At 37.7% G+C, this 27,659-nt stretch overlaps 4 protein-coding genes across 4 annotated transcripts; 2 read left to right on the top strand and 2 right to left on the bottom strand.

The window, feature by feature from the left end:
- Positions 1–11: 11 nt before the first annotated feature.
- On the top strand, positions 12–7,200 carry acsbg1 (acyl-CoA synthetase bubblegum family member 1). Its single transcript, XM_038707145.1, has 14 exons — positions 12–265; positions 898–953; positions 1,071–1,339; positions 1,461–1,549; positions 1,745–1,865; positions 1,956–2,036; positions 2,127–2,276; positions 2,443–2,619; positions 2,908–3,089; positions 3,249–3,482; positions 3,583–3,800; positions 3,977–4,116; positions 5,205–5,451; positions 5,577–7,200. Exons 1-14 carry the CDS (start codon positions 219–221, stop codon positions 5,651–5,653), a joined length of 2,088 nt encoding a protein of 695 aa, XP_038563073.1. The 5' UTR covers positions 12–218; the 3' UTR covers positions 5,654–7,200.
- Positions 7,201–7,648: 448 nt separating this feature from the next.
- Positions 7,649–12,522, bottom strand: idh3a (isocitrate dehydrogenase (NAD(+)) 3 catalytic subunit alpha). Its single transcript, XM_038706506.1, has 11 exons — positions 12,241–12,522; positions 11,654–11,716; positions 11,440–11,523; positions 10,802–10,916; positions 10,091–10,278; positions 9,550–9,683; positions 9,349–9,451; positions 9,143–9,207; positions 8,257–8,341; positions 7,929–8,081; positions 7,649–7,843 (listed from the first exon to the last, which is right to left on the bottom strand). The coding sequence occupies exons 1-11, from the start codon at positions 12,268–12,270 to the stop codon at positions 7,760–7,762; spliced, it is 1,104 nt and encodes a 367-aa protein (XP_038562434.1). The 5' UTR covers positions 12,271–12,522; the 3' UTR covers positions 7,649–7,759.
- A 785-nt stretch (positions 12,523–13,307) lies between these two features.
- On the bottom strand, positions 13,308–17,601 carry lrrc61 (leucine rich repeat containing 61). The gene is made up of 9 exons (XM_038706507.1): positions 17,423–17,601; positions 15,384–15,479; positions 15,158–15,304; positions 14,991–15,051; positions 14,699–14,784; positions 14,558–14,623; positions 14,373–14,441; positions 14,057–14,182; positions 13,308–13,924 (listed from the first exon to the last, which is right to left on the bottom strand). Exons 1-9 carry the CDS (start codon positions 17,448–17,450, stop codon positions 13,818–13,820), a joined length of 786 nt encoding a protein of 261 aa, XP_038562435.1. The 5' UTR covers positions 17,451–17,601; the 3' UTR covers positions 13,308–13,817.
- Positions 17,602–17,639: 38 nt separating this feature from the next.
- Positions 17,640–26,518, top strand: cib2 (calcium and integrin binding family member 2). Its single transcript, XM_038706508.1, has 6 exons — positions 17,640–18,745; positions 20,356–20,390; positions 23,459–23,570; positions 24,810–24,957; positions 25,056–25,251; positions 25,706–26,518. Exons 1-6 carry the CDS (start codon positions 18,695–18,697, stop codon positions 25,725–25,727), a joined length of 564 nt encoding a protein of 187 aa, XP_038562436.1. The 5' UTR covers positions 17,640–18,694; the 3' UTR covers positions 25,728–26,518.
- Positions 26,519–27,659: the final 1,141 nt, after the last annotated feature.

Genomic DNA, 27,659 nt, shown 5'->3' with positions numbered 1-27,659 from the left:
GAGAGGTCCAATCCACTGCACACATGGACTTTCTGATTCGTTTCTCAACCATTAATGGCTTCATAAGGCTTGTGAAACTGCACTTTTAATTTACTTGTTCTTGAAAACTAGATGTGTATGCCAATCAGATTTTGAAAAGCGTCTACTTTGAGCAAATCCAGAGACTTGGTTCTACATAACCTGTAGCCACACTACCAGGACATCTATCAACTAACAGTATGGAATTTCCTAATGAAGAGAAGGGAGATGATCAACTTGAGAACAGGTAAGCAACATAAAATTAACTTTTCTGTTCCTTTAATCTAGAGGATTAGGAAATGGTATAGTATCATCAGACTACAGTAATGCTCTTACTACTTTTCAGTTAAGGTCGAATGAACCAGATTCACCAGTTTGCATGCAAATTCACTACAGTACAAAATTATTGATGTGTGATGACTGTTGGATTTTGTCACTGACCACCACTTTTGTTTGTCTGTATTCTTTAGAGTATCAACGCTTTTGCCCAAGTTGTTGAATGAATGTTCCTGTCCGCTTTGTATTAAAATGGCCTTCTGCCACCACATTATGAGTATAGATAAAGAATGGAAGTCCCATTTAGTAGTTCTAACCCCATAACATTTACTTCCACATTATTTGGTTAAGTCAAAGACAATATACATCAAAATAATAGTTTTAATGAGTGACAGCGAACAGTCTTTCAGCTTTCATTGAATATATTCTGGCAAACAAAGCATGGGGGCTTTAGCTGTGCCAAAAGCCTGACATTGTGTTGGGTAAACAATGCAGCAAATTAAACCCATGTGATGGAATGAACAGCAGCCCCAAAGTTTGCCACAATGTGAGGTGGAGTGTATACAAGCTATTTGGAGCCCATGTTTCCTCTGTGTGTTTCAGTGTTCAGGAGTCTATGGCGCATGAGCAGACAGATATCGAAGAACATGCCTCTGTAGGTGAGTTATGAGCACATGGGTCTGGGTCTAATACCAGCAGGGTAACAGACGGGGCTTTTATTCCTCTTTTGGAGGGACAAGATTTATTTTTCAGATTTTCTTCCTCTCACATCTCAGGAAAGAAAAACATAGAAGAGGAGTGGGCTGGCGCACCTCTTGCTCCAGCTGATTCTCTTTGGACCACTGATGCTAAAGGCTCAGTAAGACTGAGAATAGACGAAGGGTGTCCAGAGGAACCTGTCACAGTTCACCAAATGTTCAAAGTCTCAGTTGAAAAATATGGAAACATGTATGCACTCGCCAGCAAGAAGAACAACAAATGGGAAAAGATAACTTTCTTGGAGTATTATCAATTCTGCCGGAGAGCAGCCAAGAGCTTTATAAAGGTATGTCATACAGATAGAGAAATTAATGTCTACAGTACATACTAAATGACAACTTTTGAGTGTTATCAGTGGTCAAATTTGTAAAAAAGAAAAGACAAAAAATTTCTGTTAATGTGTGCAGCTTGGTTTAGAGCGATTCCATGGAGTGGGAATACTAGGATTCAATTCCGCAGAATGGTTCTTCTCTGCAGTCGGTGCCATCATGGCAGGGTGAGAAAGAAACATCCTACAGCAACAACAAACAGACTTGCATTACACTAAGCACTGACCTGAATCAACCTGTAACCCCAAAATACTGTATAGTCCTTAATGTGCTCATTATTTCATCTGTACATGCTCCTGTTGCAATGACACATTCACTTCTTTCTTTCCCCATTTCTATAATGACATGTATTCTTCCTATAGGGGGATAGTGGCTGGCATTTATGCCACAAACTCACCAGAAGCATGTCAGTATGTGGCTAGTGACTCCAAAGCCAACATTATTGTGGTGGAAAACCAAAAGCAATTGGACAAAATCCTGCAGGTAACATTACTTAAATATAGGACTTAAAAATAAGGTCTTTACCCACATGCAAAACATGCTGTGGTAAATTTCTCACTCTTGATACCATAGATACGTGACAGACTGCCCCATCTGAAAGCCATAGTGCAGTACAGTGGAAACCCCCAGCAGAAGATCTCTGAACTTTACTCTGTAAGGCCTTCTGACAACATTTAAAATGATACAGGTCAAAGAGACTATAGAGCTCAGGCTACGATGCTGTATGTTTTTGGTTTGTGACAGTGGGAGGAGTTCATGCAGCTGGGTCTAGATGTTTCTGAGGAAGAACTGGATGACCTCATCTGCAGCCAGAGAGCCAACCAATGCTGCGTCCTGATCTACACCTCTGGCACCACAGGCAGACCAAAGGGAGTCATGCTCAGTCATGACAATGTAAGCTTTCGTGTGACTATTGTTAGTCTGTGCTTAGTCAGATTCAACTTCATGTTATTATGCAAGCAGTTGCATGTATTATAGCTTCTTGTCACATTGTTACATGGTGGGCAAAAACAGAAAAAAGTAAACAAGGCGTCTGTCTGAATCTATGACGAATATTCAGATCACATGGACTGCCAATCATGCCAGCAGGGCTGGCAACATGCAGCCGGCCGACACCAAACAGGAGTCACTGGTGAGCTACTTGCCTCTGAGCCACATCGCCGCTCAGATCTATGATCTCTGGACAGGCATCCAGTGGGGTGAGCTGGTATACTTCGCACAGCCAGATGCCTTAAAGGTAAAAAATATGCAAAGCGGAAATAATGTGTTTAAGAACAAGCACTTTTTCATCAAACTTTCATTAAATTTAAGGTAAAAGCAATGAGCTAAGGCTCTACCGTGGTTACAACTAACAGACCTTCCAAAATGAAGTGCTGACAAATATTTGTTGTTGCTTAAATAAATAATACTAAAATAAAAACAAACTTTTAGCTGTCCAAGATGAATAATGTACTCAATAAACATTGACAACTGACTGATTTAACGTATGTGTTTTTAAACTCTTTATGTACTGGATTTGTTGTAGGGAAGCCTGATAACAACACTGCGAGAAGTTTGTCCTACATCCCATATGGGTGTCCCGCGGGTATGGGAGAAGATGATGGAGAAGATAAAACAGGGAATTAGTGAGTGTGGATATGTGAAAAAGAAACTGGTGACATGGGCAATGTCAGTCAGTTTGGAAGCCAATCAAAAGTATATGCAGAAGTAAGTGCAGATGAAGCTTGAATTTTGGGAATAATTCTTATGTGATATGAATACATTTGGGGATATAAATGGCCCCATGAGACAACACAGAACGTATGTGATCAATCAAAGAGAGGTGATTTCATTATATTGATATTTCACTTCTTTGTATTTTTTTAGGGATGAAGAGAAACCTTTCCTCTTTTTTCTGGCTGACAGTTTTGTGCTGCAGAAGATTCGGGCTGAGCTGGGCCTGTCTTGCTGTCAGAAGTTCTTCTCTGGAGCAGCACCAATCGGTAGTGAGACGATGCAGTTTTTCCTGGGCCTGAATATCAGGCTGTATGAGGTATATGGCATGAGTGAGAGCACAGGGCCCCACTTTATGTCAAGTCCCAAAGCTTACAAACTACCAAGGTAAAAATTTAGGATTGTCAAAATGATATGTAAAATCTGTGCTTTGAATTTGAATTTTATGAACATAAAATAACAGGAAGAATTATTTTCTCTGACAAAGCTGTGGCAAGGTGGTGCCTGGCTGTCGATACAAAATGGCCAACATAGACTCTGATGGGACAGGTGAAATATGCTTTTGGGGACGTAACATTTTCATGGGTTTCCTCAATGTGGAAGACAAGACAAGAGAAGCTTTGGATGAAGATGGATTTCTGCATTCTGGAGACCTTGGGAAGATAGATGAAGAGGGGTTCTTGTACATCACAGGGAGAATAAAAGGTAGAGCTATGTAAGGCTATTGTGAGAAAATTGCTTGTCTTGCATCACCATTTCACAATCTGTACATTACCCACACATGAGCGCATGTTGTTCTGGACAGAATTTAGGGCTCCTTTATCCTTGTAATGAGTCATAAACAGCTGTAATGTCAGAGTACACCCTCTTTCTTCATTCAGAGTTGATCATCACTGCTGGAGGTGAGAATATTCCACCTCTTCCCATAGAGGAAGCAGTGAAGCGGGAGCTACCTATCATCAGCAATGCCATGCTCATAGGGGACAAGAGGAAATTCTTGTCAATGCTTTTGACCTTAAAGGTAATAATAATAATAATAATAATAATAATACATTTTATTTCTAAAGCGCTTTTCAGGACACTCAAAGACACTTTAGAGGTAAAAGCAGAAGTTATGTACATTTAAAACCGATTAAAAACATAAATAGCATAATATAAAATATACAAACAGTAGATAAAAACAAGTGGCGACCATATAAATAACAAAATAACAAACAGCAGCAGGTGTAATATAATATTATCTGATGTTATAAGCTAATCTAAAAAGGTGGGTTTTGATAAGTGATTTGAAAGAGTCCATGTCGCCGCAATCTCGGATGTGTATGGGTAAGGAGTTCCAGAGGGAGGGGGCTGCAATGGTGAAAGCTCTGTCGCCCCAGGTACAGGTCCTGATTTGTGGTGAGAGGAGGTTAGTGTGAGAGGAGTGGAGGTTGCGAGAGGGATTGTGGTGGTGGAGCAGGTCTGTGAGGTAGTAAGGGGTCTTGTTATGGAGGGCTTTATGTGTGAGGAGTCAAGGTGGAGCTGTTGATGGAAAGGCTGAAGTTGTTGATGTTTTTTGTGAGTGATTTGGGGCCGATGATGATCATGTCAGATTTATTGTAATTGAGTTGTAAGAAATTGGTTTGCATCCAGGTTTGTATGTCGGTGAAACAGTTGGTCAGAGTTGCAGAGGTAACTGTGGTGATGGATTTGGTGGAGATGTAGATCTGGACATCACTGGCGTAGCAGTGGAAGTTAATCTGCCATTAGTTTGTGTTCAGATAATAGAAAATGGTATGCTGTACTGTATTCTTGACATCAATCATATCTCATGTAAAGTCATGTTATGGTACTGTGTAACATATGTATCTTTAAAAATAAAAATTTACGGACATAAATAAAAGTTTACACAGCAGCAGCAGTGTAGATAGCAAAGGCAAATATACACTCCCTTTTTTCTTGCTTAAACGCAGCTGCTGTAGTACTGTTTTTATTTAGTGTTCTTAATGTCAAACTCCCTAGAGAGATTTGGTTTCACAAGTTACTACAATTGTTAAATTTCACAACTAATTATAATTTATATGGAAATATATATATATACGATTCCAGGAATTTAATTCTGTGTTCCAGTGTGGTAGCATAACAGAAACCATGGAACCAACAGAGGTGCTGAATTCGGAGGCTGTAGCGTTTTGCCAACAGCTAGGCAGCCAAGCAACTAAAGTGTCTGACATCATTGGAGGAAAAGACAAACAAGTGTACCAGGCAATTCAAGAAGGAATCAACAGAGTCAACTCTGCAGCCACCTCTAATGCCCAACGCATACAAAAGTGGACTATTCTCAGAAAGGACTTTTCCGTTTCTGGAGGAGAGCTGGGTAAATTTAGCAGAACATCGATCAGTAGACAATGTATAAAAATATATCATGCTTTTCATGTTAAAAACCATGCAATTTTTAACCTGTGGCAAACTATTGCTCATTATGTTGCTTTCTTATTCCAGGTCCAACAATGAAGCTTCGTCGCCCAGTCGTGTTGGAGATGTACCACAAGGTCATAGAGAGCTTCTATGAAGAATAGTTTATAGAGAACTGACTAACTGTTAGTATGAAAATCACGTCACTTGCAAATCTCATAATGTTTGAGGACATGCATGGAATATAATTATATCTAGTCTTGTGTATAAAATGCATAAATAATACAGGAACCATTTTAAATTTTTTAATAATATTTAATCCTTGATGACATATCCCACTCCATTAATTTCCTTCTTTTGATATTGATGCCGTCTGGGCGGAGGTTCAGACTTCCTTGTGCACGGAAGTGCTGTTATGAAAAATCCTTTATTCCTCTACCATTGTGCAGCTCAACAGCAGCTAAGGAGAAACATGGATTTACTGTGCTGAGCCAGCATGTAGCACTCTGTATTTAGTATTTCATTTTAAACTGACACTGGTCAACTGTACTGTTCTGTACTGTATTGTATTTCTACATGCACCGTGCATCAGGGAAATTATTGCATTAATGGCCAATACCATTTTGAATCTTAACAGGAAACCAAGACTAGGTTTTGTGAATAATACTTGCTATTACAATACAGAGTCACACCATTTTGATGCATCATGTCATAGACTGAAATATTTGTTTCTCATTTATATTTTTGTCTAGTCAACAATTTATTTTTACTGCTTTAAAATCTTGCTAGTTAGTTGCATGACAGGATCTGACCCTGTATTTTGTGAAAATATTTAGCAGTATTCAGTATATTGTTTATACCACTTCAGAGAAAAACTGTGGCATAATGTAATCACAGGGGTCACAGGAGTTGATCATCATAGCAAATAAGAGTTGTTTGCATAACAATAAATAAAAAGTCTGGCAATTCTGATAGCACTGTAATATTCCTTTTATACATTCATGATATTTGCAGCAAGAAAAACAGTATGACATGAAAAAAAGACTTAGTGCAAAAATATGCCAGTTTGACGTTATGGTAGCCAAATTATGTTGAAATCATAAAAGCCCATCAGAATTTTTTTAAAACATAAATGTGAAATATATTGACAAAACACAATACTTTAGAGTAGAAGCCAAGTTCAGCCAGTAAACAGACAATTAGGAATAGGAATAAAATACATATCACATATACAGTAACTGTTGGTCAAGAGTTTTAAGACAGTGATTTGGAGTGTGCAGTGACAAAAAAATATAACATTCAGGGGCCTCATTACAGAGACTTCCTAAGTCTGAAATCTTATCTCAGTTCAGCATGACATTTAGGATTTTTTATATTACAGAAACATGTTTCCTAACTGGATTTATCTTAGGCTAGGAATTTAGCTATTACAGAAGTGTCCTAACTGCATTATTGCCTAAGAATCCTCAGTTAGGTTGGCATAAGTTCAAAACAACTACCAACAATGCCAGTACCACTGTTGTTAGGTCTGTGTGGCAATTACAATAAAGCTTTTAAACAACATGAACAATTTCAATATATATGAATGAAAGTGGGGCTGGACAATAAAACAATAACAATACGAGGTGGTGATGGCGCAATGGATAAGACGCCTGCCTTTGGTGTGAGAGACCCAGGGTTCAATTCCCCACTGTGACCTCTGACATGTATAGCAAATAAAATTTGGGATAAAAGTGTCAGATAAATGTAAATGCAATAATTATCGTAATATAATTTTGTTCAATAACAATATAACATTCAATAAATGTTTGATTTTATTCACTTAAATTATACATGAACTTATTTTTTTAATTTTGTTGAGGAAAAAGGACTGAAAAAGCTTTTACTTAATTTTACAGATGAATATTTGTTGACAAAGATTTTATCATAATTGTTTTGAATGTTCGGCAGTACTCTTATTCAAATCCTGCACCGATACCTTCTAAGAAACTTTCCAAAAAGGTGGTGTGTCCCCTCCTCTGCTGACTGAGATAGGATATGACACAGCAATGAGTTTAGGAATTGGTTCTGTAATAGAAAAATCATCCTATTTTTCAAACTTAAGTCAAGATAGGACAAGCAGTTAGGCTTTTTTTCTGTAATGAATCTCAAACTCATGAGTTTTTAAAAATAATACATATTTTGGTTTAAAATGTGCAGATACAACATGACATATTGAGATAAAGAGACCTTAACCCTAACAATTAACTCCTGGCCCCTTTAGCATCCTTTTAGTCCATATTCCGCACTCTTTGACATATTGCTTCAGTGAATTCTGAGCACTTGGAGTTTCCTCCTAGGTCTTTTGTTAGAACCTTGAAGACAGACAACAAAAGCATTATGGACTGAAATGGGAACTTTATACCAAAACTGCGAGTCTTCATTTCTTGCAAAGATTACCTGTCTGTCTCGAATGGTGTCAAAGCAAGCAGTCTCAATCTTCTTGGCGTAGTCGTGCAGGCCCATGTGCCGCAGCATCATGACTGCACTGAGCAGCAAGGCGGTGGGGTTGGCCATGTCTTTTCCTGCTATATCTGGGGCAGTTCCATGAACCTGACAGTAGAAATGAATCACAATCCATCATTATGGTTAATATTTATATAAAACCCTAATTTAAAACTTTTATATGTTTGGGTGAATTTCAACTATGAAACTTCTACTTTGATTTATGGGAGTAATTGTGAAACCAGAAAAAGGGGTCTGACTAATGTGAATAAAAAGAACATACCGACTCAAATATGGCAACACCATTGGCACCAATGTTTCCACTAGGGGTCACTCCAAGTCCTCCAATTAGTCCAGCACAAAGATCACTGTAATGGTAAACAGATAAGAGTTAGAAATTCTTGTGCATATATCTTCACCTTGCTAATTAGATTTCATGTACACAGACACAACATTTTGAATTGAAGCAGATAATTTCAGTGCTATTTGACATCCTCACCACAAATCATATGTCATAACATCTTCATATTTAGTGACATTTTCAGACACCTTTTACTATTCACTGGTGTTAAATTATTACAGTACACATTAGTCTAAATACTTTGAATTAAGTTTGAATTTTGTTTGACATTTGTTAAACATTGTTATTTTTTGTTAATACTAGCATTGTACACAATACACAATTTTACACTGACACAATAGTGTGTACAGTACATGAATATACAAACAGAGGATTTTCTGTATTAACAATTGCGTTTTCTGGCACAGTAAATTCTGTTGAAGAAATTGTGTGTAGTAAATAATAACATAGATGTATTTATTTTAATCAAAGACAATATGAAGCACTGAGAATCAGAGAGTAAATAATTAGCGTAATAGGAAGGAGACTGTGAGGTTTAAAGATGCATTCTGAACCCATAGCCTTCATATTCCAGACTTGTACATTACTTTCTGCAAACTCAAGAATAAACTACTTTGTACTAAATGAAGTAGAGAGTTTTGTTCTCCTGTTTCTCATTGTTTGTTCCTATGAACCTAATAGTGTTTTTTTATTAAAAGTTATTGAGGGATGAGCAAGAAGAAAATCAACCACAACAATATGTTGAGATTTGGTCAAATTTAATTATGCACAAAAATAACGGAGAACATGGCATCTTACTGTATTTTACCTCAAGATGTCGCCATACAGATTTGGCATCACTAATACATCAAACTGTGTGGGATCCTGTACCATCTGTTAAAACAGGTATAAATAATGCCACGATTAATTATGAATGTTAAATATGCAAAATATTAAACAAAATATTGCTTCTTATCAAACTAAAACATTTATACACACTAAAAAAAATTCATAGCAAAAACTCTTGGGACTTACATTAAGGCACACAGTATCCAAATACATCTCAGTGAATTTGACATCTTTGTGCTTTTCAGCAGCCTCTCTGCATTTTCGAAGGAAAAGCCCATCTGACATGCGCCTATAAAACAATAAAATAAAAAAAACATCATTTAATTTGATGAAAAAGCTTTAAAATGATAAGTTACTTGAAAGTAATTTGTACTGACTACGACTTACATAATATTGGCCTTGTGAACAGCAGTAACACTGGCCCTCTGATTATTTCTGGCATATTCAAAAGCATACTCTGCAATGCGTTGGCTGGCTTGTTCTGTAATGAGCTTAATACTCTGTACAACTCCATCAACAATCTGAAAATATACAAATCCAAGAAAGATTTTGGTAAAATCTGTAAACTATAGTATTTCAGTAATATCAAAATCAAAGTATTAACAGATTTTATTACTAAATATCAAAACGTGCGTGCTGGGGAATTAAAAAAATACAATGAGACGTTTACATTTATTCATTTAGCTGACGCTTTTATCCAAAGCAACTTACAATTGCTATACATGTCAGAGGTCGCACGCCTCTGGAGCTCTTGCTCAGGGACACAATGGTGGATGGGTCACAGTGGGGGATTGAACCCGGGTCTCTCCCACCAAAGGCATGGTCTTATCCATTGCGCCATCACCACCCCGAGAGATCATTTGAGACATCAAATAAAAACTATAAATTGTAACAACTAGACAAGTAATGTGTTTTTAAAAGGTCTTACCACATGTTCAATCCCACTGTATTCTCCCTCAGTGTTCTCCCTAATGGTGACCAGGTTCACATCAGTGTAGGGAGTCTTGTAGCCCTCCATAGACACACAGGGGCGCACATTGGCATACAGGTCAAAGGTTTTCCTCAGCAGCAGGTTCATAGAGGGATGGCCAGCAGCTATTGGTGTCTTTAAAGGACCTGCAGATTGGTAAGTAATTCAAATTATTTACTAGTTCACCTGCCAACACAAAAAGAAACTATATTAAGGGGATAAGATCTTAACAAATTTGCCATAAATGTAGTGAACAATAATGTACACTTACGTGTTTTTTTCCCCCCTCCAGACAACTCTGCCTCTGATTGGCTAGTATAAATTGCCTCTGCCGATCATGGCTGAGTAGGGGGCAGAACCTGACACAAGCTGGTGCCCATCAAATGAAAGTTGTCGAAAATCTGCTTATTTATAAAAACCTCTTCCCATCAAAATGATGTAATTATTTTATTGGGCCTGTAGGTTCTTAGGTTTGGCGAGTCCAATTTACATCTATAAAACTTTCATAAAAATTCCACTTCCCATTTTTTTACTGCGGGGTAAAGCCACTGGGATAGAGATTTCTAGTCGCTTGAAAAAATATATATGAGCAGATCACCATCAACCATAACTTATTGGTAATTAATCCCATTTTTATTAAAGTAATTTTGAGTGTAGAAAGCAGGTTACCTTTTAGGCCAATTTTGTTCCTGTCCATCGATTCTTTGGCATCAGGAGGGATCATCCACTTGCCACCAGGTCCTTGGATGGCTGTAACATTTCTCTCTTCCCACTGAATAGGTGCCTAGATAAAACACGTATGCACAGCAAAATCCCTACATTAGTTTACAGCATGCCGTTTTTAAGACTTTAAATATGATTCTGATTTGATCTGACTTTTTTTGTTGAGTATCAGTGCTGGATTGATACAAATAAAGTGTTATCTCATGCCATGTGGGGCGGCTGTGGCTCAGGAGATAGAGCGGGTTGTCCGTTAATCGGAAGGTGGCTCAATCCACGGCTCCACCAGGCTGCATGTCAAAGTGTCCTTGGGCAAGATACTGAACCCCGAATTTTCACTGGTGGCTGTTCCACCAGTGTATGAATATGTGTGAATGTTAGTTTCTGTTTGAGAAATTAGGCTCAGTGTATGAATGTGTGTGAATGGTGAATGCGAATGTAAAAGCACTTTGAGTGGTCGAGAAGACTAGAAAGGTGCTATACAATGCGGAACACGTCAAAAATTATTTTGTTTGTTAATGTTCCTGATAATGTTTATTTTTGTTTGTTAATGTTCCTGGTGAACAATGTTATTTTCCAGAACTAACTTTAGCTGCTTCAAATATCTTCATAACAGCAGTGGAGATTTCTGGGCCAATCCCATCGCCAGGGATTAAAGTAACAGTTTGAATCTGTGAGGCAGAACAAAGACACAAGAATAATTATGCACTTCAGAGATAGTCACAACTTAATATGTTTAAGAAATTACATTAAAAAATCTTTAAGAACATTTCGCTGTAGCTCTAAAGGAAAGATTCATACCCCACGGGTGAACGTCCTGGGTTGTGGAGTCTCTTTCTTCAAAGCTCCAACCACCCATGACACCTGACAATCAAAAAGGGACAGGTTTAAAAGGCATACATGCAGGTCTTGGCAAGTGATAAACACCATCATCACGGGCAAAGACAACTAGAATTTAGGGCAAACTGACGTAGATGACAAAAAGGAAAAGTGCAACATTTCACAGCATAGGTTATCTTTGCTCAGTTGAATTGCAGACGTACAGTAGCAAAGGCGGTCTGACGCAGCGAGGATAGTTAGCGTTTTAATCATAGACTGTATATAAAAAGGTTTTATAGGTAAAGTTATGCTTAAAACATCTTGTGCCTTGATTTTGCTAGCTTATTGGCTAATTAGCGGTCAAGAGTCCGGTTACTATAGTAACTGCATACACGTAGCCTGTGCGTTAGCGCCTAGCTTGCTAGCTGGGTAGGTACTGAGCTGTTTCTGGTATCCCTGCTGTCTGTGACTGTGTGAACGACAATAACCTAACGTCAGTTGATGGACTTAAACACAGTGCCATGCGTGTGGGGCAATAGTTTAACAATTTCATGTTTTCCCGTACATACCGCTGACCTCCAAGCCTTCCCTGCCATCATCAGCCAGCCAAGGTCGATACAGCAGCTGCAGCACTTGTCAAGCTTCCCAATCACTAGCCAAAGCCGATTTCCGTTCTGAACGATTTTCTTCCCAAATAAACCCTTATCAAACTAATTTACACATTACATAAAGTCACGAATAATGAAAATTCCAATTATTTTAAAGTAGTAACGTTCAATTATGTACTTAAATTTATTTTATAATGGTGAACAATTGTACACAAACAACCAGATTCCCTTTACCCTAGACGTCTTCCGGGATAAACACTGAGGTTTTTTGCGGAAGTGACTTGGAGCATGGATGTATAAAGCGTCCAGTAAAACCACAAACTCAACAAAATGCAAGCTTTCCAAAGGAAAAATAATATTTTACCATAAACGGGCGAACTATATTGTTTACATATCATCCATCATTGTCAAATATTATCCTGAACGCTGTCCGTGCATATCTTAACATGACTGTTAAATGACACAGTATCTATCCCTTTTTATTTGTTTACAATCTACAGAAATATTAACTTGTGTATAGACTGTATGTTGTTTTGGTTATTTTATATACCGGTATATGCCTATTTTTTTTACCTATTGTATACAAAATATTATAGTCCTGACTACTTTTACCTATCTTTGTTGTCCTTGTGTTTGCTGTATGTCTATCTGTAGCTTCATGTTAATTGTTCTTGAAACTATCTGTAAGTAGCCCTACACTGAGAGCAACTTAAAACCTGAATCAAATATTTTCATGTGTAGACATACTTAGGCAATAAAGCTGATTCTGATTTAGTTTTGCTGGACAATTACCACCAGCAGGTGGCGCCAGTGGACTGCTACTGAGAGTAGACAAACTCCAGGGGTAAATACTACAGGTTGCTTATTTCTTTCCTTAAGCCATGTTATTAATACACATGTTCTTTGGCTCTGGATGTACAACAAGTGTAAAGTATATATGTATCAGTTGCCTCAAAGTAGACTTTGTAGATTTGAGTAAAAATCAAACATGTGAAGTACACCTTTATAAACACAGTATTTTCCACAAGTTGATTGTACACATAATAAACTTTATGGTATAAAATGGTAAAGTAGAAACAGCTGAAACAATCATTCAATCACTTTTTGCAAAACTTACAAGAAAGCATACAGCATGGCACTCCCCAAATTATCCAGCAATGCCAAATGGAAAAAAGCTCTTAATCACTTAAACCTATAGAAATTCTTAAGCAGCATAGGTCTCAGCATAAATGCAGGCTGAACATGGTACAAAATGCACACTGTGCAAGTAAAGATATCTATGCACCAAACTGAGGGGAGTCAGTATGGATAAAGGTTTTCAAACCACTTACATGTATTGTATGTCAGTTACCCAGCGCTTAGGATGTGATGCAATTATAACAAATGCAACACAAAGCATGTGTGTCTGGCTATAATACATATCAAGCACTTGGATAAAGCTTAGTCATTTCAGAAACCTACAGTACATTGGCCATGGTAGATCATACAACAAAAAAGTTGCTAAAGGTTGCACACAAATGTGTTGAAAATAGCCCAACTCAAATGGCATACTGCTTTGGCTGCTTCTTCAGGCTCATCGATCTTTCAGTTTGCGAAATGACATGAGTGGCTCTGTTGTTGAGGAGTCTGCATTCATGAAGAACATCTGTAGAAAAATAAATGTAGGGCAAGGGTTATATATACCGCACTGTGAACACAACATAGTTGAGTCGACAACTGGTTAGATCACATGCAACACTTTTCTTTAATAAATACAGCCCTACAGAGAACCTCTTACCGTTAAACTGTTTGTAGGCTTCATCAATAATGGCATTGTTTGATCTCTTTATCTCCCAGTAACTATCCTCCACCCATGGTTTGCAATCAGGATGTTCAACAAGCTGCCCATTCTTGTATAAACCGGCTAAACATTTAAAGAAAGAAAAACAGTTTGGTTAGTAATTTAAAGTGCAAACAACAACTACAACACAACAATGTCAGTAATGCCATTGTAGGATTGTGTATTCACGACAAATTGCTACATTCAACATCTGAACTTAATCTGATGAACGGTGTGTTTTAACAAGTCATCACACACTAGTTAACAAATGTACCTTTGATGGTCTCATCAATGTCTTTGCATAATTGGTACAAGTCACTCCCACGTCCAACCACTCTTTCACCTACAGTTCAAACAGATGTTTTTTTTTTAAAGGGATCTCAAAATCCAAGAACACATTCAACATGGTCTAAGAGTTATGTTATGCAAATGACTAAATAAAAAGAAAATATATCTTACCATCCAGCACCTTGATGTTGGGGAACATCTCAAGAACTATGGTTCTATATGCTGCGTTCCTGCACACTGATGTAGAGAAAGTCATTGTGATTTCACTTATCAAGATTTTTCATCCACTGTTTTCAAATAACAAATAATTACCTGGATTAGTGTAATTGTAAGTGTTGTCTTTAAAACGTATATTTTCTAGCTTTCTCAAAGACTGAAGGCAGTGTAGGCTCTCAATGCTGTTGAAAAACAAAACAGGTAAAAGATGATTTATAATAACAAATTTATTAAAGTATTAAAAATACATTATTAGAAGCAAACTATTTTTATGTTTAACATCAATGACATTTAATTGTTTGTAGAATATGTAACATTGTAATTAGTGAAATATTCACAACTTTATTCATCTAGGGTGAGAATTTGGTCAAAAGTTATATAGTGATACCTGGATATGATATTACCAGCCACGTTTAAGTTCTGTAAACTGTCACAACTGCGCAGGGGCTCTGAAATGACAAAAGCAATTACATTACATTAAAAAATCAAATTCTACTCATGAAAGAGACCTCCTTGATAAGTGAAATAAAGAATAAATTGCTCCTGAAATCTTACCTAAACTGGAAATCCTGTTGGCAGACACATTGAGTACAGAAAGAAGCCGAAGAGATGCTAGAGGTGCTAAATTTGTGATGTTATTTCCAGAGAGGTCCAGTCTCTCCAAATTCATACACTCCCCAATGCATCCAAGATCATGTGTTCCTGTGAGACACAATTATTTATTAGAAACAATGTGGACACTTTTGAAGGCTTAAACAGTGGTATATAAAATAAATCTTACCAAGACCTCTCAATTTGAGAAACAGTATTGACTCCAAATCAAATTCTCCTGTTCGTGACTTGAGCAGCACAGCAGTTATCTTCTCATAGTCTGCATCTGAAAGAATCAGAGAAATAAGACCGCAGCATAAAAATATCTATTCCTACATATGCAACACACTTATTTGTGAGTCAGTGCTGCAAAAGCAGAATGCTGGAAGCAGTATGTCTGTTCTGTTTTACACTGGAACAATCAAGTAACCCATGCAATCATCTCTATGTAGTAAACACCACGTCAAGCAGACTATGAATTTCATATGGGGCAGCAAACTGAGCTTTTCCTCTGCAAGCTCCAGAGACAAATTGTCACAAACAGGCAGATGTGTTGTTCTTCGCTACGCCTGTAACAGTACTGGATCGCCAGTTGCATGCATGAATGACAATGGGGGAAGTTATGTTTAGTTTAGTTTCCTAAGGCAGAATCAGTCCCTAACTCTTAACTACACATGAATACTCTTTCATGAGCCTGCATACACGAAACACTGATTCCCTGAGGAGAACAACGTCACTGAAGACTCATCAGGTTAACCAAAAATGATGGTGTCGTGGGCTATTTGTTTCATTTAATACTAAATAATTTACTTTATATGTAATTTTTACAAGGCTTGGCTGGCAAAGTACTATTATTTTTTTTTTTTTTTTTTTTTTTTTTTTTTTTTTTTTTTTTTTTTCCCTGAGAAGAAGGTGAGGGAATTTTTTAATGACAAGCTTAAAATTGATCCGAAATCTATTGAAATTGAAAGAGCTCATCATATTGGAAACTTGAAACAGCAAACAACAACAACAAAACCAAGAGCAATTGTTGTAAAATTTCTATGCTACAAGGACAAAGAACTTATTCAAAAACACTGGTGTCTATCTTAATGAAGATTTTTCAGATCGCATTAGGAAGAAGAGGGCCGAACTGCTTCCAGCTATGAAGGAGGCCAGAGAGAGGGGAAACTTTGCTGTTATTAGCTATGATCGGCTCATAGTTAAACCCTGTCAACAACATCAGATGGCAACTAGTGAAGTTTAAATAATTCCTCTCATTGTACATGCATGATGATTTCTTCTGATCCAGTCCACATGCATGATGATTTCTCCTGATCCAGACCAAAACAGTTTTCTCCAACTACAACAGAATTATTTTGGCTCTTCTGAATACTATTGTGAAAGTACTTTTAAAACTTTGATAAATTCTCTTAGTACTAGAAATGATCTTTTTTTCCTTCATATTAATGTTCGTAGTTTGTCTAAAAACTTTGAGGGTTTATCCTCTTGCCTTGAAAATCTAAATTATACCTTTAATGTGATAGGGCTTACTGAAACACGGCTGACTGACTGGGAATTTTCATCTAGAAGATTACAAACATATTTTCAGATGTAGAGAGGGATGGGTGTGTGGAGGGGTTTCTCTGTTTATCAAATCCAGTCTACATTATAAAGAAAGATGTGACATTGAAAAGCTTTTTGATTCTTCTTCAGAAGTAGTAGTAGTAGAAACTAATTTAGCAATAATTTTATGTATCTATAGACCACCTAATTGTGACCTCTCTGCATTTATTACTGACATCTCCATCTGGCAAAGTACTATTATAACACCACTACAAAATGGGGGGAACGGTCGTGGGTGGGACCAGTAGGGCCACCAAACACACACCTTGCGTATGTTAACTAACACCTACAAAATAAACCTAATGGTGTTTAGCTTAGCTTGACACTCGGCCACCAGTAAATGTTTTTTAGCTAATAGTGTTGGCAGCGACCTGTGTTTTAGCTATGAGCATCGTGGGGCAGCGGCTGGGTGGTTTCATGAGGATGATTCAGCCGGATGAAAGTGGGTGGGTTATTTAATGAAATGGTAATTTTTCACTTTTCCTCTGATGGTGACACACGTACAATGTTGCGTAACGGTCGATACGTTGTTAGCTACAGCTAAGCTTAAAGCCACAGCTAGCTAGCAGGAGCCGCTAGTGGCTAGCATGGCGACGTAGCAACAAGCTATCCATCACAACTTACCTTGGTCTTTATCTCGCTTAGAGTCCATCGTGGGCAACTTTGCTACTTGGAAAGCTACCTGTCGCAATCAAAAGCGTTGATTTTAACCAATTCAGTGGGAAGGCAAGGCAGTGGTTATTTTGGGGAAATGTGAAATTGGCATCTGTCCTGGGGTGTAGGCAGGACACGCTCACTGTACTGCTGTGCTGCAATAGCACGCAGGTGGATGAGACGGACAGTCTCTGCAGTCCAGCTAAGCACAACGCACAGACAGAGGCAGCACACTGTGTTAGAGGGCGCTGGAAGATGAAGATGTGGCTGGAAAATTTGTTTTTGCTAGCTGTTTCTTCCGTGCAACAGGTTCTGTGTCAATTAAAAGTTTGTTTCTTGTTACAGCAATGTCGAAAATAATTATTGTACGGGTTTAATTAATGGATCTGCGGTAGTCAACTTTACACGGTAGTGTACTTTAAATAATTGTAAATCGAAGTAAATCAAATCGATTTGAAATTCATGCGCACGCAAAGTCCAGAATCGGACGTCTTTTTAGGTTGTGTTGTACACTACCAGTGATGGGAAGTAACTATGTTTACTCAGCCACTGCATGTCATTACAAAATAGTTTGCACTTTGAATATTTTCATTTGATGCTACTTTATGCTTCCACTCATCAGAATGAAATCTAACGTTACAATTTATTTATGCTTGGAAATATTAGCCTATACTCTGCTACTTTATATCTGAAGTTACCATACTTAGAAAAAAAGTTTAGAAACAAAATATAGTATTATTTATTGATCAAAAAGCTGTAGCATTAGGCTATTACATGTGATGTTAGGTTAGTGGGGAGGTGTATGTCAATTTTATCAACATTAAGTTGCCCTACAGTGTAGTTGAGAGCATCTTCATTGATAGCAACCTGCAGTTCACATGTATTTATTTATTTATTTGTCTGAGGTGTTATTGGTTTGTCTTGACGCCGGTGGACAGCAGCTTGGTGCTTAAAGAGAAGCAGATCAGTTTGCAGCTCTTGGACTCCTCAGACAACCTCCACGCTCTGACACAACTGGACACTACTCCTACCTTTCGTACCACATTTTTCATGTTTTTATGCGCCCCCTACGTTTTGCAGTCATGGCGGATCTCCCGTGAGGACAACAACCTTTTGTAAGAGTTTGCAACGTCGTCGAGCGGAGACCTCGTCTCCGAGGACCCCCTAAATGCTTTTCATTGAGAAAAGGCTTCGGACGTTCAGTGTTGGGAATGTGTACACGCAACAAATGATTTGATTAAGATGGGTAATAAGCAAACAATATTCACCGACGAACAACTTGATGCCTACCAGGTAAGCTCGCTCGCTCGCCTACCTGCAGCATGTTGGGTCATATAGGCCTGATATAGACTATATGTCCAAGAAAAATCATATTAAAGCATAAAAGAACGTCTTGTAATCCATTAGGATTGTCTCTGTATGTAAATGGAGATCTACAGTTTAGACCTTAAGTTTAATTTCAGTTCATTCAGGACAGAGTGGAGTAAAAGGTGAGGCCTTAGTAAAGAACTATCCTTATACAGCATTGTGATGCATGAATTTTTTCCCATGACATGTAAATTGCTCTTCTCTTATTATTATTATTAATATTATTATCATTATCATTATTATTATTATTATTATTTGTAGTAGTAGTAGTAGTGGTGTCATACGTTATTAATTATCTTTTTCGCCTGATATTGGTCAAGTCACTCGTGCCAGTGGAACCCCATGTGTCTTGGATTTAATGAGTAAAAATAAATAAATAAAAATACTGCACATTTTGTGAAATAGAGCAAAAAGCAAAGATTTTCAATACTGATCATTTATAGGCTACCATTTGACCTCAATGTGATTCAGGCAGGTGCTCCTGATTCCCATCAGTTAATGACAGGCAATCATCAGTAACCTACTAAAGTGTGATCAGTTATGACTCCACTGTTTAAATGTTTACATAGTCTTGATAGGTGAAAGTAGCAGAAGGTGTCCCCATCTGAGAAGATCTGACCTTTTCCTGTGAAGAAATATGTCTTCATTTGCACAGGTTTATCATGTGATTAGGTGTGGACTTAATAATTGATGCCAAGCCAGTGTGATATGTGAAACTCTACTCTCAGGAGACAGTTTTCTCAAGGGCCTCTCTGGTTACTCCGGCTTCTCTTTAAAAAGCCTTATTAGAACACTGTTGCTTTCTGTTTGCCATAGTAATTATTTTGCCTCTTGGATATCAGTTCATTTTATATCTTATTTTTTTGGGATCAAATATTTAAGATTTAACACCCAATTTGACATTAACTTACTGAGCTTCAGTGTTTTCTTTGTTCACCAACACTACTTTACTACCTTTTATATATGTAGGCTTTACTTATGGTGTAATCTGACATGATGGAGGCTAGTAGATGGATTGCTTCACATATGCTCAGACACAGACGGATATCGTCAGTGGACCTGTTTTGACTTGAGTGGACGTGGAGTGAAGAGGGTTTTTTGTTAATCACATTGTCTGTAGAGCTCAGCTTGCTGCGCTCTGCTTTTCACAAACAACTCTGAGAGAATGGATACAAGGGAAAATGTAAATGAAATACCCCCAGTAGTGCTGTTGGATAATGTGTGTGTCAACACACGCTTGTCAGACAGCAGCAGCTCATGTTCCCTATGCCTCATCGTTCCTATTGCAAGTGACAGGTGACAGCACCCACACACATCATTTATGAGATACCAGACACCTCGACAAGCACTGACAGGGTTGTTCACATGACTTCAAAGCAATAAAAGCAATGTTATTTTGGATGACTCAGAGATGTGTCATTGAGTCATTAATGAGATGTATCATTGAGTTTGGGCCTTTTGGAGAAGATGCAAATATTTAACTAAATTTCTCATATTTGTGTTTGACATGTTTTTTTTTTTTGCTTTCATTGCAGGACTGTACGTTTTTCACTCGCAAAGAAATTCTGCGGTAAGAATTTTATCAACTCTGCCTCTTGAGTCAGATGCATTGCTCTGTAATGTACTGTCAGTTGTAAACCACCTGCTCTAACCATTAGATTACACACATAATAATGTTATTAAAAGGTACTGTCTTTATTCCCTTTTGTTCCTGTGCTTTAAGTGGACACTGATTTTGCTAGGCATGTAATACTAGATGTGAACATATGTGAGTCATGCCAAGTCCACAGAGCAGGCTGCTTACCACTTGGGAAACGTAATGCTGTAGTTGATTACTTTGGCTAAAATGTGTAATATTTGGACACTGTTCAAAAAGGGGAAGATACAAGTACTTGCTGTACATTTTAATTCTAATGATATCTGACATACATACTTAAGATGACAGTAGAATTGTAGAACCAATTAGTGCAATTTGATTTCAGAAACAGTACATTATTTGTCTTATAATTGCAGTATAAAACAACAACACAACATGTGTGTTGGTTGCTTAAGAGCAAAGGTTGGCAGGAACACAGTTTGTTTGCTATTAGAATGATTTACAACTTTAAATTTGAAATGTGAATAAATCAAATGTGGTAATGAAACAATCCACTATTGACTGATTATTAAACATCCATCATTTTAGACAGCATATGTACTGTTGCAATTGTAGAGAGAAAATTATGCATTTTGAAAAATCTTATAATTGATATTTATCAGATTTTTTTTAAATTGTATTCTGTGCACATGCAAACTGTAATGTGTAAGTAATGTGTCAGTATCATCAAAATATTAGCCAGAAAGCCTAAATAATGTTTTTATTGGGTAATGTTAATAGATTCACTTGATGAAGTGTCAGATAATACAAAAACAAGTATATGAAGCTGGAAGTCCAAAGCAAAACGAACATTTATTAAATAGAATTAGTATACTGTCATTTATCTTTTGGTAGCTACTAAAATGTAAATGTAAATGCTCCGTACTTGTATAGCGCCTTTCTAGTCTTTTCGACCACTCAAAGCGCTTTTACACTACATCTGCATTCACCAGTCACACTCATTCATACACTGGCGGAATAGCCGCCAGGGGCAATTCGGGGTTCAGTATCTTGCCCAAGGACACTTTGACACGCAACTAGGGGGAGCCAGGGATTGAACCTTGATTTCCTTGTACAGACTGACATCCTAAATGATCCGCTCATCCACCCCGTTAATTATCTTCTTGTATCTCCACATCAACTGAACATCCCAGTAAATACGAACAAGCTGAAGCATAATAGACAAATGTAATTACATCTGTGAATTGCACAACATGTGCTTATATTGTTGGTGCATGTGATAAGTAAAATTAAAAAAAAAAATTTAAAAAAGTTTTTTGTGAATGAAGATCTAGAAGGTTCTGTCCTGCAGCAGTGTCACTATGTTACCTAAACCTTTGAAAGTCATGTTCACCTTTTGACTGTGGTGTTGTTTTCAATGCCACCCAATGAAGTGTCACATTTCTTCCTCTTTCGGCATAGGGCAACCTCAACAATTAAAAAAATGAAATAAATATAAATCTACTCTTAGTGATTGCACAAGGTATCATGATTTAGCTTGGGTTGCATGGCTCATTTCTCTCTTCCTGTCAATCACCCCCTTGATGACAGGAATAAATTAACAAATCGCTTGTTTTGCTTTTTAATGGAATTGACCCACAATGCTCACGTTTCATTATCTTCTAGATGTTGGAAGATAAAAAGCTACTTAAAGTAATTAAATGCTGATACTCAAGAAAGTTGCAGTGTAACATTAGATAAGGATGACAGTTTTGTGATTCCAGGCATGCAGGGATTTTGGGGTCTGATTTGCCCTTACGCTGTATGTGCAGGAAAGGCTGTTTTAAAAATTATTTTCCTTGGTGCTGCATCTAAAAAATTGCATCTAAAATTACACAAACTATCAAGAATTAATGAACGATTAAAGTTTAACATATTACACAACATGCTTCTTTGATCCTACTTATACAAATAGCTTTAGGCCTTACATTTTCCCAATTATGCTGCTTTTATCTTTCCAACAAAGCAAAGTATGTGTAATTAATCAGTTTTCACTTATTAACAAATAGTGTGCAAGTACCTCATCTGTGATATTGAATTAACATTGATTCCAAGGCCATCATTGGATTGGAAACAAAAATTGACAATCAGTAGAGGGCATAATTGGGTCCTATACTTTATGACTTTCATAAAACGCCTGCAACGGTTTCATCACAGATATGTAACATCAAACAAACAGGCTATCACTGATGGTCATAAGGTCACTGACTGTATGTCATATATCAATGTTAGCACTAGATTAGTAGTTTTGGAAATTAATCAGTAAGCTTACTAACATCTTTAAATTGGTAGAAGCTATAAGATCCAAACACTTGAAGTGTCACAGTGCATCAGTACTGCAGGTTTACTTGTTCATTTGTTGCAGTGTACCAATGAAACTCCATCATTTTGACAGGTTTATCTAATTTAATTGTAATGCATTTGTCCTCTAAGACCAGTCTCCCTGCTGAGAAATGGCTCTGCTCTGGCAACGAAGGTACAACATGACAGTGTGAAAGGGCCACTGTAGTGTAGATAAGCACCGACTTTCCCGACATCATGTGTTTATCATTCATACAGCCTCCGTGCAGTTTATTGACATTATTCTCGATAATGAAAGGCATAAAATTTCACAAATTCCACAGTGCAAGATAAGAGAAGGACAGGAGAGATAAAGAGAGAAAGGTTAAAAAGAGGAATAATAGTGTTTAAAGAATGATTTGATTGTTCTGTTGTTGTTTTTATGTCATGTTTCCCCCCCCACACCATTCATTTTTTGGTCATGTTTCTGTTTTATATATGTCCATTCCATATTTGTTACACTCCATCTGTGCTATTTAATAGCTTATTAAATCATCTTATAACATCTGTTGTGCCAGAAACTTCTTCTAAGTTTCAGGTATTAAAGTAACGGTCAAGGTTGTGTTTTTTTTAGTAGTCGTCATGTTGTTTATTTACTAAAAGTCAGTAAGCCAGAAGCAGAAAAAGAAATACAATTGTTCATGAAGTCTTTTTATTTTTAGGTTGCACGGCAGATACCATGAGTTGGCGCCACATCTTGTACCAATGGACTACACCAATGATCCTGATTGTAAACTGCCGTTAGCCTTAATAGTCAACATGCCAGAGTTGAAGGTAAAAAAAAACGATTGATGCAAGTCCTATGTAGTAACTTGTAAACATTTTCCTTAAGTATCAACTTCTTTTTACCTGTACTTTATTTTTCACCAGCAGCATGTACTGGTATTGGGTTTTCTTATTTTGGATTGTGCTATAAGAACACTCTAAAACAAACGTGGCACCCACTGCCCATGCGGGCAGAAACCTAATCAATTCTTTAAGAGGAGGAAATTGATTTTTAACCGTCATCACCACTGATCTGATTGTGTGACACCACAGTCTGTGAGCTTATGAAAGTTAATGTGTCATGAAACGCTCAGTCTCTCTATCCTGACAGGCATGTTGCATAACATCACAGCTGCATTTACCTCTACTTTTCTCCAAACACACCAGACACGACGACCGCACAATTTTATATGGAGTCCTCGTCCACCAAGGGTTTAGAACATAGACTCATATAGAGTGTCCTTGCTTTGGGCATAATTGGTCCTTGCTTGTTAAACTGTCACATGATTGCAGGGCCTGTAAGGATGGTGGGAGGAAAATGGAGGCCACTGATAATATGATTGATGAGGCCAAGATAATACACAAAGTCACCCAAAGTCAAATCCTCTACAGATTCATAATTACATTTTCTACTCGGATTAATGAGCTGTGTTGAATGGAGTGGACTGAGTGCACACAGTTAAAACTGCACCGCTTTAGATGGCTGATTGTGACTTATTTTGCTGAGCTTGTATTGGGCTCAAACATGCTAACCACCCTAAGGAAATCAGCTGTACTTGTTTTGTTCTTGTAATTGTTCACAGAATTAGTGAGAGTGTCTTCTGAAGGCCTGTCCTTCAGTGGGGATTTATTCCTTGTATCAAATCAGCTGATTACCTGGGATATAAAATCCCTTAGTAGCAACTTGTGGTTAAGCAATGGAGGAGAAAATATTGGCTTCACGATGCAAGCGAAGAGAGGGAGTCAGCCTTTTTCAGCTGAACCCTGTGATCAGCAGAATAAACCTAGCAGTTTATACCTCTGCAGCTCATATGTGAAACTGACATTCACATTTCATTTACTCGCATGTAAAAACGAAAGATCATGACACCTGTAGTTCCTTCAGGGTATTTTTCTTTAGGTTTTTGTTTTTCTTATCCAAATCACATGGCATATATTTAAGTGAATCTTTTATTTACATTAATGTGTACCACCATTAACATTGATGTGTGTGATGTGTGTAAATGATGCAGTCCCCTTCACCTGTAGGAAAACCCATTCCGCAGCAGGATTGTAGAGTCTTTCTCAGAGGACGGGATGGGGAATCTCAGCTTCAATGAATTTGTGGACATGTTCTCAGTCCTCAGTGAAATGGCTCCAAGGGAACTCAAGGCCATATATGCCTTCAAAATATACGGTAATTTCTAAAATATCCATTATAGTTTTTTCAAATTTCTCAGAACCCGACAAAATGACATGGTTTGTTCATTTGCTATCAACTCCTGTTACCTACAGATTTCAATGTGGATAATTACCTGTGCAAAGAGGACCTAGAAAAGACTCTAAATAAGCTGACGAAGGAGGAGTTGACTCCTGAAGAGGTGGTGCTTGTGTGTGAGAAAGCCATTGAGGAGGCAGATTTAGACGGAGACAACAAACTCTCCTTTGCTGACTTTGAAAATATGATATCTAGGGCTCCGGACTTTTTAAGGTGATTAAATGTACCTCACTTAAGACAAATGTTTTGATATGATATTTTTAAGAAAAGCTTTTGTATCTATTATCTATCTCCATCTACACTTCATTCTATTTGGGGATCAGTGGCACTTTAAAATGGGCAATTCATACATCACCCCTTATGCTGCAGCCCTGTGAGTTGTACCTCCCTGTTTACATACAGTTTTCATTACCCAGATGGCTGGTAATAATTTTCATCAATTAACTGTCACTTTAACAGCATCAGTTTAATCCTGAGCCACCACAGCGTATTCATTTATATGGAAATGGCCTTACCACTGTCAATCTCCTCTGAAATACGCAACACCACTATTCCTGATTCCTGTATGTTTATACTCGCATAGACAGTAAGTCAGTATGTTTGCATGCACAGTGACTACTACTGATTCAATGTTGGTCCCTCACATTGTCTCTTTTTGTCACTCTAGTACCTTTCATATACGAATCTGAGAGGGCTCCTTGGAAAGTTTCCACAGTCTGCAGTGTGGTGAACCTCAGGACTCTACCTGCACTCTGTCCTGGCCACAGCACAGTGCCTGTCTCCCACTCCCATCGTCAAAAAAAGTTGTGCATTAGCCTCTGGCCTCAGTGAAGTCTGCTTAGTTAGAAAGCTAAATACTCCATTTACTGAATTTTTCTTCACTGTAGATGAAGATGTATTTTCCTTTTACAACCTATAAAAGGGCTTGACCTTGATCGGTCTCTTTTTGGGAAGAAATTGCTATTCTGTCCACATTTTAATGTTGAAAATGAGCAATGAAACAAATCTGTAATGAGCCAGATGGATTTCCGCTTATTAAGCATTTTATGCATTCTTTAATGTGCTTATCTACCATTATTGCACATGAGATACCCAGTCAAGTCTTCCTAATATGTTACACATTTAGTATTTATAAGGCTAAGGACAAAGCTTGAAGTAAAAGAAAGCACAGCACTGGCATTAAGGGCATACAGATATTTTATAGGAGCTATGCAATATTTGTACATGCAGTGTATTGCTTTAAGTCATTTTAGGTTGTGTGTTTTGCTTGTGGTACTGGAACATGATGACAATCATATCTTAACTGTTATCCAGTTAAACGAAGGGTTCTGTCTTCTGAACTCATTTTGGTAGCTTCCATTTTCTGCCTCAGCCATTATCATGAGGTATTACATGCAGCCATCTTTTGGATACACACGTAACAGTTTTTTATGTGAATTCAGGTATTTGTCTTACTTTGAATAAATGTATTTTTCTGTGTGTTCTGAGTGAATTACTTTGTCTGAATTCATTTGAGAAAAAGCATGAAATAATACTTAAATATAGAAGCTCTCTGTTTGTTAACACCCTACTGCATTTCAAGTGGCTGGCCTGACCTACAACTTTAATGAGTACAGTAAAATCCCTTTCATATAACCAGTTCCCCTCAACCCACCCACCCATGATGATCAAGGGGTGTGCACAGTAAAGATCTGAAAATGACTGTGCCTCTGCATAGCCCATCATATGAGCTGTAATAAGTTGTTAGGCAGGTTCAGCACTCACAATGATTACATCCTGCACACACAGTTAATCTCAACGGGAGAGCTGGAGGAAATGGCCATGGTCATGTTGGTTGATGATTAACGGGTCCTGGTTTCTGGGCTGCAGGGCACAAATTTGCATCAGGCACATATGGAGCGTACTGTGTGGTTTATGTACAGTTCTTGTTTCCAGCTCAGGTTCTACTAGTGAAGTCATACTGTTCAAGTGGATGTTGGGAAGCCACACATGCAGAACATTTTATCAGTCAATAAGATATTCAGGCCATACATGTGCTAAGAGTCACATCTGTCTTTGCTGCCAAGTGAAATGTCTGCAAAATAAATATGACCTAGTTAAGTGATGCTGAGTCTGACAAATACGCAACAGTTACAAAGTAGAAATTGGGACATTAGCTGCAGGCTTAAGCAAAATACCATAATTTGCCTAGACCATTTTTTCTCAAGTACAGTTTCTTTTCTGTTAGCTACTGGAAATAGCGAACGCTGCAACAAGTTTTATGTGATGGTTTAATTGTTCAAGCTGGATCTTGTGTGTCACAGCAGACAAAAACAAAACATGCATATGCAGATCAAAATCAAAAAATAGTGTATAAAATAGAGCCGCATTGGTAGATGGTATGATTGCTCTCAGGGACACTGCCATCTATGAAAAATTAAAAGTTATTTTTACTTGACAGAGGAGGCTGTAGAAGTTTGTTAAGCAGTGTGCAGTCATCAGAGCAGCCAGTTAATTCTTCATCCCATTTTCTCCAGTTCCCTTTATGAGGGCAGTATCAAATATTCAGGGCAATCCAGTGCTGACTGGGTGACTTTGTTAATTACCGGTCTCACAGAGAACATCTGTTAATTATGATTCCT

The sequence above is a fragment of the Micropterus salmoides genome, unplaced genomic scaffold (assembly GCF_014851395.1).
Source record: "Micropterus salmoides isolate LMB-PRFRI ecotype aquatic unplaced genomic scaffold, ASM1485139v1 Ms_hic_scaffold_8, whole genome shotgun sequence".
Classification (NCBI taxonomy): Eukaryota; Metazoa; Chordata; class Actinopteri; order Centrarchiformes; family Centrarchidae; genus Micropterus; species Micropterus salmoides.
Note: the sequence above shows the minus strand (reverse complement) of the source record. Positions and strands in the feature narration are given on the sequence as shown.